This window comes from Thamnophis elegans, chromosome 4 (genome assembly GCF_009769535.1).
Source record: "Thamnophis elegans isolate rThaEle1 chromosome 4, rThaEle1.pri, whole genome shotgun sequence".
Classification (NCBI taxonomy): domain Eukaryota; kingdom Metazoa; phylum Chordata; class Lepidosauria; order Squamata; family Colubridae; genus Thamnophis; species Thamnophis elegans.
In genome coordinates, this window is record NC_045544.1 from 86,288,233 (window position 1) to 86,307,088 (window position 18,856).

Below are 18,856 nucleotides of genomic sequence, written 5' to 3' on the forward strand. Positions count from 1 at the left end.
TAATGCATTAGTAATAATTGACCTATAGAAAATTAAAAAATGAAAGGAACTCTATTAGGAAATTAAAACATACACTCCAGAATTTTACACAAAATTGGAGAGATGCCTGTCGGACACAGCGGCAGGGGTGTTGCTTCTTGCCGCTGCCGCGCTCTGCCGCCTCGCCCCCCACCTCCTCCGTCCCCACTGGCATTCTTGGGAGCAGGTCGGGTGGCTGGCTGGCTGGGAGGAGAAGAGCGGTTTGTCTTTGTGCCGGCTGGCCGGCCAGGCAGGGAGCAGGTCGGGTGGGGGGGAATGGCTGGCTGGCTGGGGAGGGACTCACCGCTCTTGCCTCACCAACGGTATCCCTCACCGCACGTCACTGATCAAAACTATTCAAAATGCATTGTAAACAGGTCTTTGGCCCCCTTCTACTTTAGTAGCTTTCTCCTTCTGTTAAAAAAAAGGAAAGCAAGAAATGGCTGTAATGTTTTCTCTTTATCAGAAAGGAGAACTAAAATGCTGAAAAAGGATTTTGTCCCAGGGCCGTTACCAATAAAGAAAAGAACTTCAGATTATTTACAGAGGAAGGAATTTAACAGTGTTAAATGCCAGTATTCCATGCACAAACATAAATAAGGAGTATTTCAATTCAAACCTTTATTGTCAGAGTACATGTATACAATGAGATTGGCTGAGCCTCCCTTCGTGCCCAACACAATGCAATTCACAGTGAAAGACAAAAAATCCCTAGCCCAGTGAATCCTATTAACAAACACCCAGTCCTATTGCACCATGTGAACTTATTGCACATCGCGCCGGCCCTGCAAGTCAGTCGTACTATGTTGTTGTAGAGTTATTTTTCATTCAGGAGTCTGACCACCCATGGATAAAAACTGTTCTTCAGCCTGTTTGTGCTGCTGCCTATGCTTCTACAATATCTTCCCTTCCATACTCTTGTAGCTCTCTAGCCAAAAGAAGTTGGATATCATTGTAATGTCATACAGCCTATGGATGTACTGTTTAATGATTACACACATGGGAAAATGAGCAAAACTTTCTAGAAGTTCAACAAGTCTATTTGGGAATAAATTTCAGCAGGAAGAGAGAAAATCCCCAAATGGTTAATAAAAAACTATGTTGTATAAATAGCTATGGAATCCAGGCTTTGACAATGAATGATATGGAGTACCATGAAGTGGGACAGCTGACTGATACATGGAGTAAGAGCCCTCCATACTGTCACCTTTTCATTGAAATGAAATATGTTTCACTTCATATTTATCCTTTACTGCCAGTTGCAATAATTGCAAGACAGCCTTGCGGCACCATCCTATATATGTCCAATTAAAAATAAATGTCACCAAGTTGAGGCTTACTAGCAAATGAATATAGGATTGCAACCTGAAGCACACTAAGCATCCAATCAGAATGTTTTGTAATGGATATTTTCCATATCTCAAGGTACCAATTTATTAACAATATTTTCCTGAGAATCTGGAAAGATTTATAGTAGGTACAATAACCATTTCTTAACATTCTCGTCCTTAAACAGCAGTAATTATATTGGCATCTGTTCTTTAACTTGAAGCCAAAATGATAGAACATGTTGCAAGACCCTTTTGCACTTGCTTTGTGACATTGCAGTGCAAGTATACAAAGGGCATAGTTTGCATTGCCATGTTATGATGTATGTTTCATCACTTGCTTCTCATCCCCACACAGTTTCCCATGAATAATTAAGAAGGAACGGTCTCTAACTCTCTAAAGCTCCAGGAATGCTAGAATTCTTTAAATAGTAACCTTAGAAGTACTGCATTAGACAATATTGAAAATAGCTCAAAAGAGTCAGAACAATCAAAACAGAGATTCAATGATTTTATATAATTTCTGATAAAGATTAACCACAAGACCAGATGATAAAGCTGATTTAATTATAAAAGTATTGTGTTAAAATAAACATGTTATATTTTCTCATCCTCATATTCTCTTGTTCCAAATGCATCTTGGTAATTATAAAATATTTAAAATTGACATTGACACAGCAGATAAAAATACAAAAATAATGATACAAATGATGTTATTGAATATATTTGCAGATTTACCTTTTTCACTTACTATACCTCTCTCTATACTCAGAAACCTTTACTTTTATTTAAAAGTAGTTTTGGGGGTAGCTCTCCAACAGTAAACACATTTTTACTGCTGACAAGATAAAAGGAGTTGAACAAAATGTGTCGGCTGATATTCTGCAATGAAAGAGACATGACACTATAAGAAAATTCATGGTTCGTTTCAAATGCAGACTTTTGGAACATCTGGAACTATTTTCAGACGAATGCAGAAACCTGTTTATGGTAAAGTTGTTCCCAAGGTTACAAGGAACTTCATACACTACTTAATAAGTTGTGTACATCATAGTTAATCATAATTAATAACTTATGGCAAATGGGAGCAAGGTGAGGGAGTTAAATATATTCAGTAGAGCTCCCTTGCTGGGTTGTAGTAATCCAGATTACCTCTATATAACAAAAATAATCTTTTCTGTATTTGTTAACTGTCATCTACTGGTTGTTCAAACTCTGCAGCCTAGTTATCATACTTCTAATTTTAATACATGGCTTTTGTGCAGGTATCATTATAATAATATTGATATCAAGAATAAATTATGTTTTATAAACAGTATACAGTGAATTTTTAATTTGAACCATTGTCTTGAATAACATATGGTACACTACAAGATTATAGCCATAAAGTAAAGCTAAATAGGATTAAGTTTCAGAAAAATCACATTTCTGAACAAATGACATACTTACAACTTTTTTAAAATTATTGATTTCTTGCAGCAATAGCAAATAAGATATTTTTAATTATTTTTGTCTCCATTGGATAATATAATTTAAGATATTATAGGGACTTGGAAACCAAGTATGTGATATATTAGACAGAAAAAATGCTTGGGCCTTCAATGTTTGGGTCATTGGCTTCATCATGTTGAAGGTACTGTCAATGTATCATGATTATTTTTTACTAAATTTATGTTTTATTTTCCTCAATAGAGCTCAAGCAATACAGGACTTTTAGTTCTATTTGAATCCAGCCCACTATTCCAGCTGTGTATCTAATGACTAGAATTGTCCAAGTGTTAATTACTTGATGGTATTTCTCCATTGAGATTGGATTTTAAGATCTTCAGTCTCCTGATATATTCAGTATTAACCTTTTTCTTGACTTCCATATATTTGATGTTGTCAATATTTGTAATGATTTTCTTTATCCAGACACTTGATGGTGGTATTATTATTATTATTATTATTGTACAATTGTATCACAGCGGCCAGTTGTTTCGCCGGATTTGGCATTGGTTACTAGTCAGGCCCCACCCAGGGGCCTAGGACGTCGTAACGTATTTTCGTAATATGCGTGCAGATCCAAGCAGTGCGGCTTTTTGCATTTGACTGATGGTGATTTTGTCAATTTTTAACTGTTTTAAATGTAATTCCAGTGCTTTTGGAATAGCACCCAGTGTGCCAATTACCACTGGAATTATTACTGCTGGTTTGTGCCATAATCGTTGAATTTCGATTTTTAAGTCCTGGTATCTTGCGATTTTTTCATGTTCCTTCTCGGCGACCCTGCTATCACCTGGTATTGCGATGTCTATGATTGTGACCTTATTTTTCTCAACCAGTTCTTGGGCATTAAACTCCGTCTGTGTTTACATTCTGAATATCTCTGCGCTAATCCTAGCCATAGAACCATAGCACCCTTATGGCCGGGGGAAAAAAAAGGGTCAGACAGGCTGGTCCCCATGCCAGAACCCACCACAAACTCAGAATGGGATGCCCGACTATGAGAGATCGCAGAAGCACCTCAGATAGCCTATGAATTTAGACAACATTCGCTGAGGGCAGAACATATAGCAGGATTGGGTTCATCAGAGCCGACTGGCTCAACCGGACCAAGGGGACAATTTGGAGCGGAAGCTGCAGCCAGCAATCTTCAAGGAGCTGGCAGAGTGCTTCGGACACCCGGAGATCGACTTATTCGCCACGCCCCTCAACGCTCAGCTCCTGAGGGTCTTCTCCAGGTACCAGACATGGGGGGGGCAGAAGGGGCGGATGATCTGCAAAGCCCCCGGAACTTTTAATAATAATAATAATTATTATTATTATTATTATTATTATTACTATTATTATTATTATTTATTTGTCTTGTATGCCGCCCACTCCCGGAGGACTCTGGGCGGCTCACAAAAGACAAGGGAAAGGGGGGAACAAGACAAAGACAACATATTAAAAACAAAACCAACATTCACAATTTCTATAGAGGTAGATGCTTCTCAGCTCCCCCCAGCCTGCTGGAACAGCCAGGACTTGATGGCTTTGCAGAAGGCCAGGAGGGTAGTAAGGATCTGGATCTCAACAGGGAGCTCGTTCCAGAGGGCCGGAGCTGCAACAGAGAAGGCTCTCCCCCGGGGAGTCGCCAGCCGACACTGGCTGGCAGATGGAATCCGGAGGAGACCCAACCTGTGCGATCTAATTGGTCTGAGAGAGGTAATCGGCAGGAGGCGGTCTCTCAGGTACCCAGGTCCAATGCCATGTAGGGCTTTATAGGTAGCGACCAGCACCTTGAAGCGGATTCAGAGACTAATAGGTAGCCAGTGCAGCTCGCGGAGGATAGGTGTAACGTGGGTGCACCGTGGCGCACCCACAATCGTTCGCTCGGCTGCATTTTGGACTAATTGGAGTCTTCGAACACTCTTCAAGGGCAGCCCCATGTAGAGCGCATTACAATAATCCAGTCTTGAGGTCACAAGGGCGTGAGTGACTGTCTGAAGGGCCTCCCGATCCAGGTAGGGTCGCAATTGGTGCACCAGGCAAACCTGGGCAAAGGTCCCCCTGGTCACAGCTGACAGATGGTGTTCTAGAGTCAGCTGTGGGTCCAGGAGGACACCCAAATTGCGAACCCTCTCTGAGGGGCGTATAATTTCGCCCCCCAGCCTGAGAAATGGAACAGTTGGACAATCTTTGGGAGGGAACATCAGAAGCCACTCGGTCTTGTCTGGATTGAGTGCCAACTTGTTTGCTCCCATCCAGACTCTAACAGCCTCCAGGCACTGGCACATCACTTCTACTGCTTCGCTGAGTTGGCACGGGGCAGACAGATACAGCTGCGTATCATCTGCATATTGGTGATACTTAATCCCGTGCCGGCGTATGATCTCACCCAGCGGCTTCATGTAGATGTTAAATAGGAGGGGGGACAGGACCGAACCCTGTGGTACCCCATACTTGAGGGGCCTTGGGGTCGACCTCTGCCCTCCGACCAACACCGACTGCGACCTGTCCGAGAGGTAGGAGGAGAACCACCGCAAAACGGTGCCTCCCACCCCCACCTCTCGCAACTGTCGCAGAAGGATACCATGGTCAATGGTATCGAAGGCCGCTGAGGTCAAGAAGCACAAGGATAGAGGGGTGACCCCCATCCCTGGCCCGCCAGAGATCATCGATCAGCCCGACCAAAGCAGTTTCCATGCTGTAACCAGGCCTGAAACCCGACTGAAAAGAGTCTAGATAATCGGCTTCATCCAAGGACCGTCGGAGTTGTGAGGCCACCACTTTCTCAACAATCTTCCCTACAAAGGGAAGGTTGGAGACTGGACGATAGTTGCTCAAGATGGCTGGGTCCAAAGACGATTTCTTCAGGAGGGGTCTCACCACCGCATCCTTTAGGAGGGGTGGGAAGATTCCCTCCCGGAGAGCGGTGTTCACAATCGTCTGGATCCAGCCGCGTGTCACCTCCCTGCTGGTCGAGACCAGCCAGGAGAGACACGGGTCCAGTATACAAGTGGAGGCACTCACCGCTCCCATGGCCTTGTCCACTTCATCAGGAGAAGCCCGTATTTCCATAGGGCATCTTGATTCCTTCTGTTTTCACTATTTTTCTCCTGGTAATGGTAAGCATGACACATTTGTCCAGGCCAAAGTCTATTGCAATATACTGGCTGTATATGTGGACAATAATAAGCGGCAATTGTATTTCAGATCCTGTTTTCCCCTCTAACTTCAGATCATCTAGGTAAAAATGGTAGGAGCAGAGGTTTTTGATACTTGATTGCAAACTATCTATCTATTTAACTTTTTTCTCCCAATTTTTTATTTAACTTTTTTATTTTAACTAATGAATGTGGCATAAAGTAACAATGTCCTAAATCATCCTATGCAACTATACAACCATTCAAAATCTTTGGAAATCAAGCATATACTATAAGCTTAAATAATAAATAAAAGACAATACATTTTCATATCTAATTATTGAGAAATAATCTTCAAACTTTTTCTATAACACCTCAGAAAGATACCTCTTTAGTTCTCTAGAAAGTAAAGAAGGGAAGAAGTGCTTTCAGATTGGTGCTATCTAATAATCATTTCACTCAAGCATTTTTGACATGTCCTAAAATTACACCATTACACCAAGCTTGCAGGAATCGCCAACACTCCAGAAGATAGGTTTACGATACAAAAAACTCCTGACAGACTTGAACACTGGGCACTATCTATCAAAATAAAATTCAATAGTGAAAAAGTAAGGTTCTAAATTTAGGCAAACCCCCCCCCCCCACAAATGCACAGATGTAGACTAGGTGGCACCTGGCTCCAATAGTAATAACTGTGAGAAGGATCTTGGAATCCTATTGGACGATAACTTAGCCAGGAGTATGCTTCAGCTGCCAAAAAAACCAATGCAACCCTAGGCTGCATTAACAGAGAGATAGAATCAAGATCACATGAAGTGTTAATACCACTTTATAATGGCTTGGTAAGGCCACACTTGGAATACTGCATCCAGTTTTGGTTGCCATGATATAAAAAAGATGTTGAGACTCAAGAAAGAGAACAGAGAACAGCAACAAAGAAGATTAGAGGACTGAAGGCTAAAACATATAAAGGAATTGGATATGTCTAGTAGTTTAATGAAAAGAAGGACTAGGGGTGACATGATTGCAGTGTTCCGATATCTCAGGGGCTGCCCCAAAGAGGGAGTCAATTTATTCTCCAAAGCATTTGAAAGCAAGACAAGCAGCAATGGATGGAAGCTAATGAATACTGGGTACATAAAATGAAAAATTTGGCTGCAGTGTCTTAATTTTTTTCTTGCATTGTTGTTTGATTTCTTGTTCTTAATTATGCAGTCACATACACTTGAACTGAAGGCCAACTCAGTTACTTATTGGACATAACTTTCTATGCACACTAACACAATATCGCCCCCCCCCTTAAGAATTTGCTTTGTATTTCTGTATATTCAGTAAAACTACAATGTTTCAAAAAGCAGTTTTAAAAATCAAACGTATAAAATATAAGGACTGCAGATAGTATGTAGTTTATTTTTATATATACTTAAATACCCAGAAATTTAATTTATTTATTTTATTATTTGGTCTATTTATTCACTGTGTATCTCACTGTAGGTCTACTCTAGGTAATTTACAACAATAAAAAGGAAGAAATGAAAAGAGAGTAAGCAAAACACAAGTAAAATAATAGAACAATAAAATAAGCAGTATTGGAAAAGAAAATGATAATACATCAATATGGTAATAAAAAGATGGATGGGTTGAGAGAACAGAAACCAGGGGGGAGGGGGAGTCTGCCAGCAGCCACCTCTAGGGTGGAACTTCCTCATTTGGACCTCAGGCCAACCAGCAGCTCTTCAGGCTCTTGAAGAAGGATAGGATGGGGGGGGGGGATCTTACCATAGGGAATAAAATGTTCCAAAGGGCAAGTCCTGTGGCGGAGAAGGCGCTTCTTCTGGATAGTCACTGGATAATCATTTCCAATAGTCAGATTTCTTTGATCAACAGGATCTGTAGTTGGCCCTTTCCGGTAATGTGACTATGATGGGCTTGTGTTAGCGGAATGACACAATTCAGCAGGTAGCTTGGATTTATGCCATTAAGAGCTTTAAAGGTCATAACCAACCAACATCTTGAACTGCACTCAAAAGTAGACCAGTAGCCAGTCAAGTTCATGGAGCAGAGGTAGAGTATTGGCCATCTTAGTGGCCCCAAAGCCAGCTCTCGTTGCACTTTGCACTAGATGAAGCTTTCTAATGGATTTCAAGGATAGCCCAATGTGGAGTGCATTGCAATAGCCCAATAGTGTGATGAGAGATGACTAGGGCTTACTGAAGAAATAAAATAATAAGTAAATAAGTAAATGAAGGAGGGAGGGAGAGAGGGAGGTTTTAATAAAGAATTTATTTAAATAAGAACTTTTATTTACTTGTTATTAATTTCAAAAGGAATCTATAGCTACAAAAGGCTGGACAAAAGGTAATGGCTGTGTTAAAAGCAACCTAGGATTCAATAAAACTAATTTTTAAAATACATTCTAATTATGTAGCAACATTTCTATATATTTTTCATTAGAACTGGTTGCACGAGTGCTGCAGTTAAAAAAATGCAACATTTATATGTGTTCTATGATGTGAAAGAGAATGAAAATGTAGAAAGTCACCTATCACACTCTAATGTAAGTTTGAGCAATATTTTTCATACAATGTATGCGGTATTGTGATAAGTTGCAGCTTTTAAAACTCATAAAAGCACAAAAAGGATTTAGTGTCTCTGTACATGCTACATATTCTGAAAAATGCCTCCAGAGACATATTCAGGTTATGTTAAATCTGTATGCTTGGCACCCTTAATATCAGTCTGGTACACAATCTTAGTAGCAAATAATCAGGATATACAGTTTAAACAAGTAAATGATGGAACTTATTTTGTAGGTTTATTTCTTTAGATTCAATGCTGCTTCATGTTACAAAAGGATAAACCTAAAAATTGCCAAACAAGAAATATTGTGTTTTGAAGAAAAATACACATAATGTATGGTGAAGAGAAAAAATGTATTTGAACAGAAATGCCATTTTCTCTTATTGTATAATTAATTGTGTCATACAAGTTACTCATCATAATACAAGTAGTCCTTGACTTATGAACATAAGTGGGACCGAAATCTTGGTCGTTGACTGAAGCAGTTGTTAAGCACGAGGTCATATGACTGCTTTGCTCAACTACCGCATTCTTAGCACTCCCAAGTCCAGTCATTAAATGATCTTGCGGGCCATTAAGTAGACAGAATCCCAAGGAAGGAGTGTGGAGCGCCTCAAAGGACTGGGGAAAACGCTGGGAAACCTCATATAGGTTGCATGCTATTCTCCCCACCAAGATCCAAGCAGGATTTTCAGCCCCTGGATACTAGCATTTAACATACACTGGGACCCCTACAGACACACACACACCCACGGCATCCTGCACTCCTTACTGCACTGCCTCTATGCTCAGGGGTTTAAAATTCTGCTTGCATTTCAGCTCCCTCTTGTCTTGGGGACTGACTGAAAGAGCTCCCCGTTAAAGGATTTCAGTTCTGTGCAAGCAGGCATGAAGGATTTCAGCACCATGCAAGCAGGCACAAAGTGATCATCCTTTAGCAGGAAGCTCTTTTAGCCACCCCTGAGAGATAAGAAGGGCAGGTGGCAGGCAGCAGCTTGCAACCATTGATTTTCTGTGGAAACTGTCAGGAAGTTTCCAAATGGTGAGCATATGATTATGGGACATTTGCCAAGCAATTTTAAGTATAAACAGGTTGCTAAGCACCCAGATCACAATCACATGACTGCAGGGGAAGAGGGGACTTTGTGACATTTTGCAACAGTCAGGAGTGCTTTACAAGCTGTAAAGGCTGTAAAGGACCCCTTACAACGCTGTTGTTAATTCAAACTGTTGTTGAGCAAATGGTCATAACTCGAGGACTACCTGTAATGAGAAAGGGACGTTTATGTTACAGTACAGAAGAATAATTGGAAATATGTTCAAAGCTCAGATTAGACAAGGAAGTTGAAAGTGGAAAACTTGAGAAAGAAAATTTCAAAAATTAGGATAGCTTGACAGGTAACAAATCAGGGGACACAGCATTGCAAAACAAATACTTAAATCTCTCTCTCACACACACACACACACAAACACACATACACAGAACGCCTATGCAATTATAAGCTGTCTAAAATGCCATTTTTTCCAAAAATATCTCTTTGCTTTGGTACTGCATAAATAAACTAATGTCATCTTCCTTAAAGCAAAAAATGTCTCCATTTATAGCACTTGCATCTAGTTTTTATAAAATTATAATTATAAGATGTAAGTGCAGTTTTTAACTGTTATTGTTTGGTATTTATGGGTGACACTATGAGTTTAATTGGGTCATTATATTCCATATCTATAATTATTTTATGAGAGCTTGCATATTGTCTTATTAGTGCTAGAATTCTACTATAAATGTGATATAGAAATCAGGCAGCACATTACTAAACAAAATTATTTAAAGCAAGTTAAGTGTTTACTTTGTTTCAGTTCAACAAGCAGATTATTTCAAGAGCACATTATTTTGTACTATTTAGATGTCAGTATGGGCCTACAATCCTAGATTATTTTTCAGAAGAACCCAAAAGCAGTAATGGAACATCTGTCCCATTATAAATTACATTATAAAACAAGTTTTCATTTTAAGAATTAATTTAGTGTTGCTACATTTTTCCCTATAGTTCTTTAGCAGTGAGTTTGCTTTTACTTGGTAGCACACATGAACCAAATGGAGATCAAGCAAGTAGATCTTCAAACTCCAGAGCACCGATTAAGAGCACATCTATTAACCATAAAATTCTTACAGTTCTCTGCTTACTTTCCACGATGCTCATATCTTTCCTATTATGTCCAGCTTTCATTCCCATAGATACTGTATAGTGCCATTTTGAAGCATTCAGTTATTATGTTACTTCTTTGACTGCAAGAAAAATTCAGTAGCTAAAAGAGGCAGAGCCTTTTTGTCATTCAAAATCCCTGAATTGCTATAATAGAAAACAAAATGGAATGGCTTCATTTGTGGATCACTATACCCTTCCTAGCATCAAAAGGAGAAACCTGTATAGAGCCTAGGTTAATCTAGAGGATATAAATCCCACTAGCTCTTGGTTGCTGGAAGTACGCCCCGGTACAGGCATACCGGAGCCATCCCGGAGCACCAGATACTGTTCCGGTACAGTGCTTTGGAGGGCCCACCCGCCCGCCCGCACTCCTTACCTGTGTTTTAAAGCTTCTGCGCTGCCGCGCACATGCATGGTGCATACAGCGCCTGCATGATGCTCCACGGAGCAGCTGGAGTGTCACGGAGCATCACAAAGGCGCTAGAATGCATACATGCACTGCCCGTGTGTGCGCACCACTGCGCGCATCCATGAGGACACCGCCATCCCCATTCCAACCGTACCGGTTGGAACGGGATTTGAAACCCACCATTGTATCTGTCATATGTTTGCTCCTTTCCCCTTTATACTCTGGAGATCACTTGAAGTATTTCAATATCTCAAATAGGACAATGAGTAAAAATATTGTATTAAATAAATGACTTACTGCCTTAAAATAATTAAGTTTGCTTTGAATCAAGCATGACTCCTGGTGATTACAGTACAGTATATGTAATTTGCTTGGCAACCAAGTCTACATTCTTGATATTTCTAATAATCACCCATTCAAACACTAATCAGATCTAACCCTCCTTCACTTTTTAAAACCAGCCAAAGTTGGCTAGGTGCTGCTCAACTTCTGTTGACCAAATCTACGCCATACACATTTCTTAGCAACAATATTGAAATAATTGCCCAGTGCCTCCTTTCAGGACAGGTTAGAATGCAGTACTGCAAGCTAACTCTGCCCACAGCCAGGAAATCAGTCCTGACAGCTGCAAGGAGGACTCAATCTTCTATCCTTCCAAACTTGGTAAAATGAAGACCCAGGTTGTTGGGGGAAATATGCTGTTGTTAACCACTCAGACGGTGTTGTAAAGCACTGTGGAATGATATATTAATAGCAATAGCAATAGCAGTTAGACTTATATACCGCTTCATAGGGCTTTACTGTCCACCTGTTTTCCAAATCTGTGATTTTACATTACACTTTTCCTTTTCAGTAGCAAATGTGAAATTGAAAATTTTGTCTAAAATTTTGAGTAGCTAATTGCTATAGAATATGCTGAAGTATAATAGATCTAAAAGCAGAAATTAAAACATCATGACTTGCTATTTGGAAAGATGTTCCAATATACTTATACAATGGACGAGTATAAAATTTTAGAAAAATAAGCTTGGTCTCTGTTATGATTTTACTTTCAAACAAAATGATTTCTTTAAAGATGTTGTTTATTCTGAGAATTCTGCATCAATGCGAGAATTGGCAAAGGCGGAACATACTCAGCCTACTCACTGCCTGTATCAATTGTCAGAACAAGATGTCCCTATTCAAAGATATTTATAGGGCTTAAGCACATGTCATTCAGAACATATAAATGCTTACTCTATGTGATAACATAAAGCAAGTACATTTAGTGTTTAGTCATTTCCTGATATGAAGAGTACCTTGTCCAACTTTCTATGTGAAAATAACAGTTGGCAGATAGCTAATTAAGAAATTGTTAATTCAATCACATTAAAAGGGGGTGGTGGATGTAGTTTAGAACACCTTGAGGAGAAACAACACTACAATGACAACCTAAGAGCTATTAATCTAAGTGGCAATGTAAGTCAGCCATAAGTAAGTCACTTGATACAGCAGAAAGGAGAAAAAGCAATGTGACACCATATTCAGAATGACAATAGTGTTTCGTTTTCAGTAATCTCTTGATAAATCCGAGTGATACTCCACACAGTCTTCTAAATTATAATTCAGCTAGCACAATAGGCATCAAACTAACTTCTCATTTTGGAATTCAGAGTGGGGGATAGAACATCCATTCAACACTAGACATCCAAGGTCCAACTATTTATTCTATTATTTGTCCCCTTCCTCCTTAAGCAAACTTGTTTGAAGAGCTTCAGAAATTCAAGTCTGGATAAGGTATTGCCAAGACATCCAAATTACCTTGACTGTTCAGTAACCATACCTTAAGGCCCTAACAGCCACTTTGAAATGAGAAAGGAAATAGAGAGCTGCATTAGAAGCATAACAGAAGAAGAAAGGGGGATTGTTCTAAGTAATAACTGTCCTGGTTTGAAATTTAATAATTCATAAATAAGTGGTTGTTTCTTCACAAATGCATGGCATAACATAGGAGAAAAAAACCATCAAGACCGGATTCAGCAGTCCATCTGCATCTGAAAAACAAAGGTCACTATTTTGAAGACAGCAAAGTTCACATTCTGGATAGAGGACCTCTAGAATGAAAGGGGGGGGGTCAAAAAGGCCATCTATGTTAAAACTGAACAACCCTCTCTCAACAGAGGGGGAGGCATACAACACCATCTATCTCCTGTCTACAACATAGTCCTTTCAGCAGTCCCAAGAAGGCTCCACATCCATTTGCACTGTGATTCAGGTGACTCTGTGGTTACTGATAAACCTCAGTGGCCTCAATGTCTCTCAGAGTGGTAATGACTGAAAATCTGCAAAGAATATAAATCCTTCCATTTCCCATCATTCAGTCAGAACTGAGAAAGCTTCTTGGATGAGAAGTAAAACATTTTCAAGGAAGAAACCAAGAAAGTTCATTTGCCCTTTGGAAAAGCATCTTTGGAGCAACCATCACCTGGATGACCAAGAATCTCTATAGACATATCAAGAATGAGTTTGTGACAAATATACTAGGATCTTATGTAGCCTTTCATGCCAAAGTGTGTGCTCAAGTAAAAAGGAACCATGCCCTACCAGCATTTGCATACACATGACAAGGAGAAACTCTATGTACATCTGTCTGCATGTTGCTTCATGCTTCTGTTGTTCCAAATTAATACACAATCACTTAGGTAGTGCAACTAGAAAGCACTCTCTTATTGCCTGCTCTCATGTACTGAATAGGAAGGTGTGTTCTGTAGCTGAAAACTGAGCTTCTCCACTGAAAAACATTTTTTTGGAGAAGACCTTTAATTTCTAACTGATCTATGTCATGCTTGAGTTGACTGGCAGTTAAAAGATTCCAGTTTGGTCAGATCCCAGAATGATCTCCCAGCTATATACCGGTAACTATTATGTGTGAATGAAGTTTTGCATCCAGTTCTGATCATCACAATGCAAAAAAGGTGTTGAGACTGTGGAAAGAGTGCAGAGAAGAACAATAAAAATGATAGGGGGGCTGAAGGCTAAAACATATGAAGAACAGTTACAGGAATTGTATATGTCTAATCTAATGAAAAGAAGGACTAGGGTTAACATGATAGCACTGTTCCAATATCTGAGGAGCTCCTACAAAGATGAGCAGGTCAAACTATTCTCCAAAGCACCAAAAGGCACGATAAGAAACAATGGTTGGAAATTAACCGAGGAGAGAAGCAACCTAGAACTAAGTAATGGTGAGAGCAATCAACCAATGGAATAGCTTGCCTTCAGAAGTTGAGGGTGTTCCATCCCTGGAGGCTTTCAAAAAAAAAAAAAAGACTGGACAATCATTTGTCTGAAATGGTACAAGGACTCCTGATCCAGCAGGGGATTGGACTAAAAGACCTCGGAGGTCCCTTCCAACTCTTATTATTCTAAGTTCTCTGTCCTAAGTGGGGAGGAAAGTTAAATGCATGGACTTGGGGGAACTTGTAGAAACGATCTACTCACATGCCAGATGGCGAAGAAGATCAAAGCAGCGCACAAGACCAGGGAGAGCATGTAGCAGAAGGCAGCAAACGTGAAGGCCATGACTGGACCAGGAGAAGAACCTCGTGGAAGCGGCGCGCCTCCCAGCCTACTTTTGGGAAGCCCAGAGATTCTCGAAGCAAGGCGCGAAGAGCTTCTTGTTTCCCAATGAAAGGGGAGCTCCAGACAAATTCACTTCACAAAACTGCCCTGATCGGAGCACAACGAAGTCCGGTGAGACGTAGTTTCTGGCTTTTGCCTTTCTCTCTTAAACACCTTCCGATAAGGCAGAAGCACATGAAAATAGGACACCTCCAGCACCTCCGCATCCAAATGGGTGACACTTCGAAACCACCCAAGAGGACGCGACAGTGAGAGAGAGAAGGGGGGAGGGATGATTCAGAAGGCAACCCAAAAGCCAATTCTCCCCAATGGAAAACGAATGGACTCAGGAGTGGGGAGGTCCCGAGCACCCAATTTCTCTCAACCCGCCAGGGAATCTGAGCGACAAGGCGACCAGAGCGGCGGAAAACCGGTCCGTTCGTGGCTTTTATCTCCCGGAAGGAGCGCGCGCATTCTCGCTCATGGCAGGAGCCTCCGGCAGGAGAAGGGCACCGGTTCCCTTCCCACCTTTTCTCCTTCAGCAGAAGTTCCTTTGTTCGACATTCACGAAGCGAAGAGGTTCAGTGGCGTCATCCGCCCCCCTCCCCCATTATCGCCTCCGCGACGGACCACGAGGGGAAAAAAGGGGGTGGTGGTGAGAGGGACGTCTTATCTTCCCCGCACCACCGGCAGCGGATGCCCGTCGGTTTGGCAAGAAAGCAAGGAAGCCGGTCCACCTGCTGCTCCCGGATGCCTCAACGCCTCTCCAAAGGAGCGGCTCCTCGCTTCCCACCTGCCGCGGCGCAAGTAGAGGACGCCGTGAAGTGGAGCCCGACCCTGCTCGGGTCCCCTCCAGGTGGGCGCCTCTTCTCGGAAGTCCGAAAGAAGCAACAAGGCGAGACTCCGCTTCTCGCTCTCTTCCAGAGGGGCGAAACTTAACTCGCGCCCGTTCTCTCTGGCACACGGCTAAGGAAATTGCGCCAGCCTAGATGGGCTTCTGAGCCAAGTTCTTGGTTTCTACCCACTCGAGGCCATCTGCCGCCGTCCCTCGGGGGGTGGGGGGAATCACAAGGGCACGGTGGATTGAAACGATGTTTCACACATCCTTCTTGGCAGACAAGAGAGAAGTGGGAACTTGCTTTGTTGAAGGCTGCTCTTTTCCTCCATGTAGTAGGCAAAATAATGTCAAGACCCACTAAGACTAAGGCTCGGGTGGAAGAAAACATCTTAACGTTTTATTTTACGGAAATTTTATTTTTCTATGTTTTTAGGACATTGGTTAGTGTTTTTTTAAAAAAACAGATGTTATTGTAGTGGATTGCCTTTGCTAAGTAAATTAATTCATGAAGAAAGCTCCATGGCACACCTTACTGATCATAGTGGACTTTGCATTGGGATTTTAGTAAAAGTAGATTTTATTAAATTATTTACTAATTATTGATCTTGTTGCTAGCAATGTTTTATTTTGTTTAAACTTTCAGAAATATAGTCATGGAAAAGGATCTGTCACACAGAATGCTCAACTGTGCTTGGATCCACCACATTCAACGTACATCTTTGTCATCTAATGTTCATCTTTGGGCTTCCCAAAATACAGATGCCTTGAAATTCCTCCATTTTTTTCAGACTCGAAACAGATCTTCATTAATTTTTTTCTATATTTGCTTGTGCTTCTACAGAATCTATTTATCTTGGATTCAGACATAAATCTGATTTTTCAGCTCTGGCTGCATGGATTGTGAAGTTAGTGCTTATTGGACTTCCTCTCAAACAATCATCAAGATCCAAAAATTACAAGACTAAAGTTTTATATTATATAAATTATGCTCTAGAATTTAACATACCAGAACAATCAAATTGTGGCAGCAGTCAAAAATTAATTCTGTGTTGTTCACAAAAAAATTCCAGTTGTTTAGTTTGAGCTTAAATAGACTCTATTTCGTATAACCTTCTAGGTGCAGCAAACAAGCTACATAAATTTAAAACTAAATGAGATATACAATAGCAACAAATTATGGCAGAGGGACAAATTGTTATATAAGCTGAATTATGGTTTTGAATAGGACAAATTGTGCTGGAATCACCCTTCAGCTAATACCGCTGGCAAAACTAGAATATTGGCCTGAATGGCAGTAAAAGTATTCAAGTTCTCTAGTCTTATTCTACTTGTTTACTCCTTACTAAAGTTATACTTTGGTTAATTTCCTCAATACTTAACTATTTAGCAATTAGATCTAAACCAGTATAGAGAAATCAAGTTCAGCCATTACATGGTATCACCTGATTCTAAGTTACCTCCTTCTAACAGCTTTGATCTCAAATAATCAAATTTGACAGCATTTTTGTCTAATAGAATAGAGTTCATCTGAATTCATTGAGAAGGTCAATTTATTAGTTAAGATGTATCCAACTAAAAGTAATGTTTTAAACAATGTTAATTACATCTTAACCAACTATATCACAGGTGTCAAACTCATGGCGTCAGCAGGAAGTTTCATGACTTTTTTCCCTTTGTAGAACTGGGGTGGTTTTGGCCTGTGCATGATGCATCTGGCCCATAGGCTGCCAATTTGATACTCCTGAACTATATCTTACTTTCATCTCCAATTGTGCTGGTCATTGATTGGATAAATATTATTGATTGATTCATTGGTAAAATCAACAAATTAATACTTACCCAGAGAATTTTGTTTGCTGAAAACAGCATTATTAAACAACTCCAAATAGCAGGCTAAGTATTACAAATATGATGAACTTTAACAATTATCCTATTTTGTGGTAACTACCACAAAACCTAGAACTATGTATACAATACATAGAGTTCTTTTTGTTTCTTTATATCTGCAAACATCTTTACATCTTGTTTCATGCAAATTGACATAAATGTGCATCACACTACATTTTTAGTTCAAAAGAACTCTAATACAGCCTTCAAAGAAACAATCTTCATTCATACAGTGTTAAGTTACACCTCCATCAGTTCCTAAATAATAACCATCCACATTAATATGAATGAAAAACAGCAGCTGGGCTGTGGATAAACATTCTGTCTGGAAGTAAATCTATAGTACAACTAAAATATAATATATAGGTTATGAGAGCAATGTACTAGTATGAAAGTTGTTGTTATTTGCTGACTCTCTATAAACATAGTTTATTTGTAATTTGTAAATTTGTTTATTGAAATCACCTTTAAACTACCCTTCATCTTTGCAAATAGAGTTAACTATGCCCAAATAAGATTTCAGCTATCTAATAAATGCATTTATATTTGTTTTTATCCTTTTATGTATACTGTTTTAACCCTTGGTTTTATCAGTAAGCCAGCCAGTGTTATTTTGTGTGAGATGAAAAAGGACATAAATGTAATTAATAAATATAGCCCCAGCAGATCATAATATTTGTGATAAATAGGATAAAAAGTTGCATATTTTGCCAGCAGGGTATAGCAATTAAAAGGTAAAGGAACACAGATTATTTAAAGCAAAGAACAAACTTGGAGCTAGGCCAGGGGCATCTGACCATGGATCCTCATTAAGTTGTAAAAAGCTGGAAGAAAAACCCACATGCCATTGTTTGACTTAATATCAGCTGGGAAATATCTCATAATAAACATTAAAGTGATTGTTTCTGGACCAAAATATTTCTCCTGCCCTAATTGAAGGTACAACCAAAAAAATTATATTCTGTTTATTTTGGGGCCAAAAGCACAAAGAAAATGTAGGTGTTGCTGACTAGTTCTCATATATTCATCCTTCACATTACTTCGGAACATTTTTTAAAGGAGTGAAAAATGGAATCAAGCAGACTTTGATTCCACTTATGCAAAAAAAGTCCTTACAATCTTATTTTATAATAGCTGCAGAAAGTTCTATTTTTTCTGTCAAAAAGTTTCCTTTCTTTGCCTTCCTTTTGGATAAAAGCTTGGTGATAGTTACATGTCAACAATGAGATGAAACCAGATATTGTTCCATTTCCGAAATTTCAAGCATATAAAAACAGACGGATAGTCCTTAGATGAGTGGTTGCACTCTCAAACTACACTTGGTCAGTTTTATTTGTTTTTTCTGTCTTTGATTAAATCACCTGCTGGGCAATTCA

The 18,856-nt window shown here is 39.9% G+C and overlaps 1 protein-coding gene across 1 annotated transcript in view; it reads right to left on the minus strand.

Annotated features, from left to right (window-relative positions):
• Positions 1 to 14,716, minus strand: part of CNIH3 (cornichon family AMPA receptor auxiliary protein 3) — a 60,948-nt gene extending 46,232 nt beyond the window's left edge. The window contains 1 exon segment of the mRNA XM_032216983.1: positions 14,636 to 14,716. Coding sequence (XP_032072874.1) covers positions 14,636 to 14,716 — 81 coding nt within the window.
• Positions 14,717 to 18,856: the final 4,140 nt, after the last annotated feature.